Source organism: Balaenoptera borealis (genome assembly GCF_965194805.1).
Source record: "Balaenoptera borealis genome assembly, chromosome: 12".
Classification (NCBI taxonomy): domain Eukaryota; kingdom Metazoa; phylum Chordata; class Mammalia; order Artiodactyla; family Balaenopteridae; genus Balaenoptera; species Balaenoptera borealis.
Genome location: NC_138869.1, coordinates 85,860,899 through 85,872,712, shown reverse-complemented (window position 1 = coordinate 85,872,712; position 11,814 = coordinate 85,860,899). Strand labels below are relative to the sequence as shown.

The following is an 11,814-nucleotide window of genomic DNA, read 5'->3' as shown; positions in this document are numbered from 1 at the left end:
GTTCAAGTGCTTGGTGAAGTAGGCTCGTTTTCTGTGGCCAAAAGAAATAACAGTGATCCAAGGATGATGTTACAGAAGCGCAGTTTTTCAAACCCACAATATTAATCTTTTTCAACAGTATTTATCAACTGCCTGTCCTGTGCCAAGTGCTATCCTAAGATCTGGGGACACAGCAGTGAACAGCCCTGTCCTCACAGAGTTCACATAACAGGGGAGACAACACATGAACATGTCAAGTATCGATAGGTGCTATGAAGGAAAATAAAGCAAGGTAAGGGGCAGAGTGCTTGTTCCTACACCCCAGCTCTTCTCTACAGTTACCATCTATAGTCCTCAGGTTCACAAAGGAGGAGCCACGTGTTTCTCACTTTAGAGAAAAAATGATGTACCATTTGCTTTTGTTTCTCAAAGCTCCAACACCTTTTGGGTGTTTGGGGAATACATAAACAAGGAACAAGAGTGACTGAAAATGAGAAATGATGGAGCAAAAGGAGGCTGATTCCACCCAGCAATTGATTTGCCCATAATTATTTTATTGACACTTTTTCATTGTTACAAAGGTAAAGTAAGGTGTTGAGGATGTAGAAAGGAAGGCCATGCACATGCGGGACACAGCATCACTTTAGATCTCAGGAAGCAGTAATAAGCATCTGATGGGTCTTTGGGGAAACAGGAAAAGGGGGAAATCCAATAAAGAGAAAGACCAACTTAACAGAGACAAAAAGAGAGGCTAAGAAATGCAAACATCTTCCTGGAACCACAGAAGAGAGGCTAAATGAGGCCATCATTTCATCTTTTCAGGGATAATAAGGTCTTTGGGGAAAGAGAGGTGGGAAGAACCAATTTTTTAGAGAATTTTTAGGGTCACAGAATGAATGAGTAGAATTACAAAGCCACAGACAGAAGTGAGAAAACAGCTGTGTTTAGGTTTTGGAAGGTGGGCAGAGAGTAGTAATAATATCACAGGTTTGCCATTTATTGAATCACAGCTACTACATGCTGGAAACCATGCTAGGCTCTTTATAGAATGATTCCTAATCAATGCAACACCCCTGCAAGGTAGGCATTATTGCATTATTATTATTATTCCAACCTTGTGACGGACACTGGGGTTACAGTTTAAGTAGCTTGTTCTTGTTGCCCAGCCAGCAAGTGGCAGGGTCAGAAGAGGGACCCGAGCCTGCCAGGCTCTGAAGTCAGAGTGTTTTCCGCATCCCTACTTCTCCATGCTACAAATTTCACAGAGGGGCTGGGTGAGGGTGACTTGGCAGTTTCCAAGCTCCCAGTGAAAGAACAATAAGGAGATTCAGGTCTGAGCAGGTCTGAGCAGGATATTGGATCCTGCTTCCTAGAATTTTTAGGGAATGCAAGGGAGAGAAAGGATTATGGTGGGAGTTGATTTTCACTTGGGGATTTCTTTGCAGGAGGGAACTGGCAGGAGGAGTCAGGCCCTAGGGTGGGTCCTAGGCAGCAATCCGGTAGTTGGGGTGGACCTGGGGCCTGACGTCACAGACCATGCCAAGAAGCTGGGCCAGGACACGTTCGCGGCTTCTCTGCTGGGAGCTCTGCATGCCCTGCACCTGGCGCCTTGTAGCCTGCTCCACCTCAGCTGACAGATTCCCTTGGGAGCCCATGGCCTGGTGGGTGGGAGAAAGGGTGGAAAAGAGAAAGGAGAAAGCAGAAACAGAGAAAGAAGCATCCACGCATGTGGAGGGAAGGATCCTGGAGCAAGACCAGGAAGAAAGGCCCTCTCCAAAACCACTCCCATCCATGGAAACATCTAGACACTGAAGAGACCAACATAATGCCCTCTCCCCTAGGACCTGACATGCAGCATCATCCTACAACAGACCGTACCATCCCCACCACCTCACCACCCATGCCCATAAAACTCTGCCCTCCACCCCAAATATCATCATACTCTACAGAGACTGTGGCAATCCCCCCCACCTCCACAAGCTGTACAAGTCGTTCAAAACTCCCAGACTCTCTTACACATCACAAAGCTTGACCAATATCATGGTCTTCATCAGGTCCCCTTCAGCCCTTTACTACCTTATTTTCTTGTGGAATCACCCTGTACACACCTCACCAGATATACCCACCAACTTGCACCCTGGGGTCCCATCCCAGCCTCCCCTACGACTCACTGCCTGCTGCTTGCTCTGGAATTCCTGCTCTCTCTCTCTGCGGTATTGCTCCACTTCCATCTGTGCCTCCTCCTTTGCCTGTTTCAGACGCCGGGCCTTCCCTGGAGGCAGGAGAAAGGACTGAAAGTGGGGGTAGACCCCACACACAAAATGTGAGAGCAGGGGTCAGTCCCTCCCAAAACGTTAGTGCCTTCTCTCAGCCAGCCAAGAACTAGATTCTGACACCCACCCATTTCTTTCCTCCTAATAAGCGCCCCCAGCCTCCCTCCCCCCGCCCCACCAGCCTTGGGTTATCCTAAGGACTCAAATGTTTGCTGTCCTTCCACCCCCAATTTTCTTTCCAGATTCCTAAGGGAGAAATAAGGAGACTCACTCTTTCTGGCATCTGCCACCTTCTCAGCCGCCCGCTTCTCGGCTTGCAGGAGCTGCTGGATACCCTGGGATTGACTGGCCATTTCTGTCGTTATGGCCGATGCCGTTTCGGAAGCTACCAAGGTACCAGATGGCTCCCACTTTTCCCCTCCCCCCACACCGCCTACTCCTCCTCCTCCTCCTCCAGCTGTTTGCTGCTAAGACCCACTACCCCTGGGTCTTAGTGCTCCCCTTTTCGCTCAGCCTCCTGCACCGGGTGTCTCCCCCAAACTGATCCTCCCATTGATGGCTGGTCCTCCTCTCCCACCTCTCACTCTGGCAGTACCCAGAAGGACCGCCTGGGGGCAGCAGAGACCAGGTCCAAAGCTGCCTGCTAACTTCACAGCAGGTGCAGGGCTTTCCCAGTTGGAAGGTCTAGGAATGGGGGCAGGGGCCGAGAGGAGAGGGGTATTTGAGAGAGAAGGAGGCAAAGAGGGATTGAGAATGGGGTGAGGAGGTAAGGAAATTATCATGCGTGTTGTGTTGGGAATAGAGTATGCTGGGCTTCTCTGAATTCTTCCAACTCCTCTTCCTTTTTCTCCCTCCCATTTCCATCTCCTTTTTCTACACCTTTCCCAATTCCAAATTTCTCCATTCACCTCACTTGCTTTGTCCTGCGGTTGTTTCCCTTGTCTTTTGCTTCCTGTGTTTTTCTCTTTTATGATCTGCCCCTTTCTTGGCCTCACTGTGGTTTTGATTTTTCATTTTCACTGTGATTTTTATCCTGTCTTTATCTCCCCTGTTTTCTCTCTCTTCTCATCTTTTCGCCTATCACTGAACCATCTCCTCTCTCCTCCCAGTAGGGGGAAGCGGGGTTAAACCTCGAAAAAGCCCTTGCTCTTCCTTTTCCTCGCCTGTCGTCCAGTCTTCCGGTTTCAGACGGACCCTTTATCTTAAGTTCCCTAGTTTCCCCCCGGAGGCTAAGGCCAAGGAAACACCTCCCGCCCCCTCGGGGAGGAATGACATCCGGTAACGCGCCTCACAGTTCATTTCCGCCCTTTACCTGCGTCTCGGCTTGCGCCATTTCCGTCAGTCTAGAGTGTCTCCGCCCTTCCCGCCTCCCTTCCTCGGAGCGTCTTAAACACAGGCTTCGGGCCTACTGCTCCGGGGGTACTTAGGGGGCGGGGGGCAGGTCTGATGAGTAACCCCTCCCCCCAAGTCCCAGAGGGAGAAGCCTCTACATCTGTCTGCCGGGTACATTATATTCAATTTCTAGATCATTATTTGAAATTGTGACTTTTTAAAATTCAGATTTCTATTGATAAAAATTTCCCCCATCAGTCTCTATTTGTCTTTATTATATAACAAAGTCCTTTATTAAAAATTTACCTGGACTAATGAGCCTCTAAGTAATCATTTATCCTTTTCTCAAATTTCACATTAAAAAAAAAATGTGACCCCAGCTCCCCTCAAAATTGTTTTGAAACCTATCACCTGGTAAAGGGATGAGGGTTAGGACTGGCCTCATCTCTTGCTGAAAATGTAAGAAGAAATGGGGAACCGAAGGGAGAAACAGAGGGAGTGTCAGAGATGGAGGGGGAGGGACCATCCAAGGCTGGGGTCCTGACTGCTGCCTGTTTATCCTTCTTCCTCAGCCCAAGAGTTCCATGGCCTCCACTTCCCGTCGCCAACGCCGAGAGCGTCGCTTCCGTCGTTATTTGTCTGCAGGACGGCTAGTCCGGGCCCAAGCCCTCCTCCAGCGACACCCAGGCCTTGATGTAGATGCTGGGCAGCCTCCACCACTGCACCGGGCCTGCGCCCGCCACGATGCCCCTGCCCTGTGCCTGCTTCTTCGGCTTGGGGCTGACCCTGCCCACCAGGACCGCCACGGGGACACGGCGCTGCATGCTGCTGCCCGCCAGGGCCCTGATGGTGAGTCGGCTTCGTGGGGAACAAGGTCATGAGCAACTGGTGGGGTCTGAGATGAAGGCCAGTGGTTGAAAAATAAGCTAGTTATTTGGTCATGGGACTTAGGGAAATAGTTGACCAAGTTGGCTTGTGGCTGTCATTTGTGCCTTTACATTATTGAGCTACCATTGTCTGAAGAGCCCAACATTCCCCAAACAGCAACTAGTATTCAAATTACACATCTCTCTAGATTAGTAGGTACTTTGTCTCTTGACTGGTTGTTTGCCTGTAGTGTGAAAAGCAGGATAGAGGGTACTCTCTGCAGTTACATTGCCTGGGTTCAAATCCCAGCTCCACACTTAATAGCTGTGTATTCTTGGCAAGTTTCTAAACTTGCCTGATGCTTCATTTGCCCATCTGCAAAATTAAATAATAGCAACCATTGCTGTGTGCCAGACACTTCTCACAAAGCAACTCATTTAATCCTTACAACTACCCTATGAAGGTATAAGTACTAACATCATCCCCCATTTCTCAGATGAGGAAACAGCACAGAGAAGTTTAAGTACTTTGCCAAAGTCACACAGCTATTAAGAGCAAGGGTTGTATCCCAGACAGCCTAACTAGACTGCCTATGCTCTAACCTGTGAGATACTTTATAGAATTATACAGTAATAACGCCTGTGTTCAAAGCACCCATGCTGTGACATGTTTTGAGAATCAGCTGACACAGTACATAATTAGAGCACTTGGCACATGATAAACACTCTAGATACTGGCCATTGTTCCTGTGGTTATCAACAGACCCATACTCTTTCACCCACAGTTCTGAAACTCAGAAACACTCTGAGAACCAAACATTTTTCATCAGTCTGCCACCAAACTCATTTGGTAACAAAACCTAACATAAACTAAAGCTAGGCTATTTATGATGTTTTTATCCTACTGATGTCAATATTCATATGTTTCACTGCAGAAACATTCACGTGTTTGGTTACTGGGGCTACCCAGTCTCTCCCGGGCTACATAATATACAGTGTACAGTTGTCCCTTGGTATCCGAGAGGGATTGGTTCAAGGATCCCCCTCCCAAGATACCAAAATCCACAGATGCTCAAGTCCCTTTTATAAAATGATATGCTATTTGCATATAGCCTACAAACCATCTTCCTGTATACTTTAAGTCATCTCTAGATTACTTAAAATACCTAATACAATGTAAATGCTATGTAAATAGTTGCAGGGAAGCAGCAAATTTAAGTTTTGCTTTTTGGAACTTTCTGGAACTCTTTTTTCCTGAATATTTTAGGTCTATGGTTGGTTGATCCTGCGGACGTGGAACCTGAGGATATGGAGGGCCAACTATATGTATACTTTCAGATCAACTCTATCAAATCCCCAAAATATCTGCATTCTGGAAAGCCTTTGATATTGAGGGTTTCAGATGGGGACTTGTTGATACATTAGTGGCAGCGGAGGCAGCTCTGCAGAGGTACAGCCCTCCTAGGAAAATAACAGGTGAAACCCCTTTCCCCTTTTAGAGATTTTCCTTCTGTAATAAGAACATTAGATGAAAACCTTTAGGTTGGGACGAACAACCTGAACTCAGTTTGATTGCTATTATCATCCCCCAGCTCCCCAAGAATACACAGGAACCTCACCCACATCCCCGAAACCTCCCCCATATAGTCAAAAATCCCCTTTTCTTTAATTCCCCTAACATAAGTGAGATAGGCTGCCCTGTTCAGATTTTTTTTTTTTTAACTGAGAACAAAGAGAGGAGGTTTACAAAGCTCAGGCACCTAACTCGACAGTTGACATTGTACATGGCAACAGAGCAGAGTGCCCTGAGGCCGACCTCAGACCCCATCCAAGCTCCAGCTCTGCCACTTACAGGCTATGTGACAGGGATATGCAGCTTAGCCTCTATGAACCTAATTTGCTTCTCTAAAATGGAGGTTGTGGCGAGTAAGTGAGGCAAGCACTTGGCAGTTTTGGTCCTCACTAGATGATAAGTATTGTTATTTTTATTCTTGTATTATTCAATTAAGGCTTTTTAACTAACAGAAATGTCTCTTACAGTATGGTAGGTGCTTCCTTCATTGTACTGAATTCTAAGAATCATGTGAGAATGACATTATGGTTGCATTTACAGATGAGGAAAGCAGGGCCCAGAAGGTTCAGGACCTTGCTGAAATCTCACCTACACTCAGGTCACTCCCTAGCCCTCTCAGGCCTTCCTTCCTCCTGGTCCCCTGCCAGCCCTACCACCAGGTGGCCTTCTAACTCCTTGGTAGAAAGGCCTGTCTCTAGAGACCACTCTGCCTTAAAATGCAGATATTTCCTTTGAACAGATGAAATGACCCAGAATCTCCTGGGGGAGGGTAGGTTCCCTTCAGTTCCCATGTTAAGGGATGTGCCAGTTCACGCTGAATTGGCTGGGCTGGGTTGTCACACCTAGTGAGATGCCAGTGAATGGCCACTACCTTTGAGGCTTTTGGTAACACCTCATGGGGAGGTGGTCTTAGCTGTCAGAGACCCCATATAAACACACCTTAGTCCAACAATAGCCATTCTCTACATACAGCAAGAATGAGTGAACATTGAGAAACGGGGTTGTTTTCTCACAGTCTTTGCAAAAAGAATAAGTCCAAAGCCAGCTCGTGTGTTTGTTTTCTTTTTTTTTTTAAATGTAACATTCACTGCACCTGTGCCAGCACAGTATTAGACATTTCCCATCCATTACCCACTTTGATCTGCTCGGTAGAAGTAGGCTGTGGCCCTGCTTTGCAGATGACTGAGCTGTCCGGTTTATGTTCTCTTTGCTTTCCAACCTTACCTCCCACGGCGAGCCCACAAACCCGAGACTCCTGCTTCGTGACTCTGTCTTCAGTGACCCCAAGCATGTTTTCAACAAACATGCTTGTTTTTTTATCTGCCTCTTGCCTGTCGCCTTCCTGTCTGCCCTACTAAGTTTTCCACCTTGCTAGATTATTCTCCCTTCACAGCCCAGTGTAAGTCCCCACCTCCTCCTGGAAGCCGTCTCCAACCACCCTGCCCACTGTTACCTTTTCTTCCTGTGTCTCAGTTGTCACTCAATATAAACTTCTGGTCCGGCATTTTTAAAAAGTGTTTTGTACCAATTAGTGTGAACATCTCATTAATGTAGAAATCATGTCTCATTATGGGGAGGAGAAGAACAGTGCTTCCATCACTAAGAAGAAGTACATTTTTACTCCACAAAGCTTTTTTTTCACATTTATTTTTCCCAATATAAAAGTACAACATGTTAATTAAAGAACATAAGGGAAAAGTTGATCTATACTGCTAAATTGGTGGTAAAGTTGGTGTTTCAGATCACTGGAGGGGGTGGTGGTGAACTATTTAATAAACAATACTGGACCATTCGTCTTCTCTGGAGAAAAATAGTCTTACCTTACACCTGACTTAAAAGTAAATTACAGCAGATTAAACACCTATATGTGACAGGAAATGCATAGGAGGGTTTTCCCTGGGGGGAATAAAACTTGGAAGACCGTATCAAAGAAAACTTTAGCTTCATCTATGATGGTTTTTTTTTTTTAATGATGTTGCAAAATGAAAATATATTAACATACCTTGTGGTAGGAATAGGGTTGCTTATCATACTATACTTTGTACTTTTTTCCTTTTTTTATATTTCTAGAAATATAGTAGGAAAACACAGAAGGGCATAATCTTGGAGTGGAGAAAAACCTTCCTAAGAATGAAATAAAGTCAAAAGCTGTAAAATGAAAATATTGATACAGATTTAACTACATTACAATTTTGAAAAGACAGATGGGAGAAAATATTTCCAATATACGTGACACAGACACAAAGGGTTGGTGTCTGTACTATATAAAGAGCTCTCATATGTACATGTATAATTTCCAGGGGAAAGTAGACAAAGAATATGAATATGAAATTTTTCATTAATAAAGTCATTTTTTTAATCTATCAGATGGGCAAAATTTAAAGGGTTGGGGATATTCAGCTTTGGTAAAGGATAACACAGGCACTCATATATTCTTTTTTTTTTTAACTTTGATAATTACCTAGTTCATTTCAAGAGTAATTGAATAATATTCTTTATCGCATATATGAAAAGATTCCTGAAAGTGATAAAGCTATAACCTCATCAGGTGCTCATATATTCTTGATGGCACAAACTTTTTGAAAGCAGTTTGGCAAAATTGCACATGTTGTTTGACTCAGAAATTCCACTTCTGAGAACCTGCCCCACAGAAGTACTGTAAGGAGTCCACAGAGACACACATAAGACTGATCATTTTTGGAAACAAAGTCTTTCTATTGGGGGTGGGAAGATTTGTTTCATGCACACAGTGGAACACTACACAGTCATAAAAAAGAATGAGGTAGACTGTGTATACTCCTGTGGAAAATATAAATGAGGTGTTAAAATGAAAAAAGCAAGTTGCCAAACAATATATAGTAGTATGGTCGCATAACTGAAAAGAAATTGTGCATTATGTGTTTATATAAACCAAGACAAGACTAGAAGGGACCACAGCAAACTGTTAACAGTGATTAAATTTATTCTTTAGTCTTTAAAAAGAAAAGAAATTTCATATTAATTATGTCCCTTTCACATTAAAATATCAGCTAAGGTTGGAGGAAAGCCACCCATAGTCTACCACCCAGAGACTAGAATGTTTACATATTCCCATCCAGTCTATCTATTTCAAGCATGGGATTTGGTCTCTTTTTCACAGAGTTGTGATTGGATCCTATGTACAGTTTTGCAGCCAGCTTTTTCCACACACAAACATAATTTTTAGTGGCTATTTAATATTCTGTACCAGATTTTACTCACGATGTTTTATAGTTGGAGGCCTTACCCCTTCAAACCTATGAATTTAAAAACCTTCCACCCACCCTCACACCTGCTGTGAGCCCTGGTGGGATATAAGCCGTTGAAAGACAAGACCAGGTACTTGCTGGGAGGGACAAGTTGGGAGGGCTTGTGACAGGTCACGTCAGTACTAAAGAGAAGTGCCCCCACCCCTCGTTCTGCTGTGGTTTGGGTTGGGTGATGCTCAGGTGTGCCAGGAGATGGGTGGGGGCAGTGGACCTTGGCCAGCCAAGGCTGGACCCTTCTATCTTCTGCCTTCCTGGCAGTGACAGGACAACCCTTCCTCTCTCTCATCCTTTTGTCAGGTAGCCAGTATGTTCTAGCACCACTGAATAAAGATCTAAAGACTGCCGGCCCACTTCTTCCTGCCATAGGGAGAGAAACTAGGTCCACAGGAAGGGAGGGTGCCTCACTCATCTTGCTCTGTCCTGAGAGTGCAGAGGTGGTTGGCGACCGTGGCAGGTGGCAGGCTGGCTAGGCGTAGGGTGCTGGGTGGGCAGTGAGGAGAGCAGCATGGCACTCAGCTGATGCGTTGAGGTCAGGGCTCAGGAAGAGGGGAGCTCAGGAATGTCAGTCCCTCTCCTGTTTTCCCCCAGCCTCCTGTCAGCCAGGCCCTGAGTGGAACCCTCTATCTCAGCCCCATTCCCCTGCCCTAGGTCAGCAGTCATTTGGAAAGAGTTTGCTCTGCTGCTGGGAACATTTCTATGGCTCAAATTCGTTGCTGGGCTGGACTCTCTACTTCTCCGTCCCCCTCCCAGCATCCCCTGGCTAAGGCTGGCTGAGAGAAATTCCCCTGAAAATATTTATCTTACTCAGCTTATTGAAAAGCGATATAAAGAAAAGTATTAAGTATTTGTATACTTAGAATGGTACAAATCGGAGTGTTCAGGTATTTTCCCAGTCTGGAGAACATAGTTTTGGGTGAGAAGCACAATGAGAGGTATAAAGTGACAATATTTTCAAGCCAAAAATGGAATACATAGTCAAAGGGTTTTGACATCACCCTAGGTGGCTGGAGGCAGACCAGAAAATGTCATTGACGTAGTAGAGCTCCCAGGACACTAAATTAGTTTGTGAAGACGCAGGTCAGGATATTTTAAACTACCACACTTATCACGCATGTGGTAAAGTATCAATAAATATTTGTCAGTGTTGGTGATTTCCTAGCACCCAGGAGGCATCCATGTGGGCAACCCTTTCATTGCTCTAAGACCAAGAGAGTAAGTAACCTGTAGGATTCAAGATGGCGGCCCTACCGAGGAGTGAGAGTTCCAGCTAACTTTCGCTCACTGCTCTCCCACAAACAGCCTACACGGATTTCTTCCTGCCACTGCTGAGTCGCTGTCCCTCTGCCATGGGAATAAAGAATAAGGATGGGGAGACCCCAGGGCAAATTCTGGGCTGGGGACCCCCCTGGGATTCTGCCGAAGAGGAGGAAGAAGATGAGGCCTCTAAGGAACGGGAATGGAGACAGAAGCTGCAGGGAGAGCTGGAGGACGAGTGGCAGGAAGTCATTGGGAGATTTGAAGGTAAGGAATCCATTTCCATCCACAGCCGCCCTTCTTCCGTACTGGCTGCTTTTCCTACACCCACTCCACGAATGCTCCCACCGACTTCCTATGGTCCCTTCTTCTGTGCTGCCCCACCTCTCTTGCCTGTCACCTTCTCATGGCCCCTCTGCGACCACCACCTCCCACCCTCCCAAACAGATGATGCTTCCCATGAGACCCAGGAACCCGAGTCCTTCTCAGCCTGGTCAGATCGCATGGCCCGGGAACATGCCCAGAAGCGCCCGCAACAGCGTGAGGCAGAAGGAGCCTGCCGACCCCCACGGGCTGAGGGTTCCGGTCAGAGCCGGCGGCAGCAGGAGGAGGAGCAGCGGCTCTTCCGGGAGCGAGCCCGGGCCAAGGAGGAAGAACTGCGTGAGAGCCGAGCCAGGAGGGCACAGGAGGCTCCTGGGGATCGAGTGCCGGAGCCAGCCAGGGCCGGGCCCAGGGCAGAGCACCCCAGAGGAGCAGGGAGGGGCAGACTCTGGCGCTTCGGTGATGTGCCCTGGCCCTGCCCTGGCGGAGGAGACCCAGAGGCCATGGCTGCAGCCCTGGTGGCCAGGGGCCCTCCCTTGGAGGAGCAGGGGGCTCTGAGGAGGTACTTGAGGGTCCAGCAGGTCCGCTGGCACCCCGACCGCTTCCTGCAACGATTCCGAAGCCAGATTGAGACCTGGGAGCTGGGCCGAGTGATGGGAGCTGTGACAGCCCTTTCTCAGGCCCTGAATCGCCATGCGGAGGCCCTCAAGTGACCCCAGGGAAAGAGCAAGAAACTGCAGGAAGTGCAGGGCAGTAAGAAGGGTAAGGTCAGGAGACCAGTGCTGAACGGCAGAGGGTGTGGGGCGGGAGCAAAACTTGTAATGAGCAGGGGTGGGGGGATGCGGGCCACCACCACTGCCCCTTGACTCTGCCATTTCCTAATAAGACCTGGTTCCACATCTCACTCCCGGTGTCTCCTCTGCCTTTTT

General features: G+C 47.1%; 2 protein-coding genes across 6 annotated transcripts; one reads left to right on the top strand and one right to left on the bottom strand.

Annotated features, from left to right (window-relative positions):
* Positions 1–512: 512 nt before the first annotated feature.
* On the bottom strand, positions 513–2,657 carry ATP6V1G2 (ATPase H+ transporting V1 subunit G2). Of its 2 annotated transcripts, none has more exons than XM_082347072.1 (3): positions 2,524–2,657; positions 2,151–2,251; positions 513–1,637 (listed from the first exon to the last, which is right to left on the bottom strand). In XM_082347072.1, exons 1-3 carry the CDS (start codon positions 2,603–2,605, stop codon positions 1,464–1,466), a joined length of 357 nt encoding a protein of 118 aa, XP_082203198.1. In that variant the 5' UTR covers positions 2,606–2,657; the 3' UTR covers positions 513–1,463. The 2 variants fall into 2 exon arrangements, with proteins under 2 accessions (XP_082203198.1, XP_082203199.1); XM_082347073.1 differs by having other exon boundaries at positions 2,151–2,270; positions 2,524–2,639.
* NFKBIL1 (NFKB inhibitor like 1) lies at positions 2,523–11,789 on the top strand. Of its 4 annotated transcripts, none has more exons than XM_082346987.1 (4): positions 2,523–2,645; positions 4,157–4,433; positions 10,610–10,831; positions 11,012–11,789. In XM_082346987.1, the coding sequence occupies exons 1-4, from the start codon at positions 2,616–2,618 to the stop codon at positions 11,596–11,598; spliced, it is 1,116 nt and encodes a 371-aa protein (XP_082203113.1). In that variant the 5' UTR covers positions 2,523–2,615; the 3' UTR covers positions 11,599–11,789. The 4 variants fall into 4 exon arrangements, with proteins under 4 accessions (XP_082203113.1, XP_082203114.1, XP_082203112.1 ...); XM_082346988.1 differs by lacking the exon at positions 2,523–2,645 and adding an exon at positions 2,696–3,018; XM_082346986.1 differs by lacking the exon at positions 2,523–2,645 and adding an exon at positions 3,588–3,755.
* Positions 11,790–11,814: the final 25 nt, after the last annotated feature.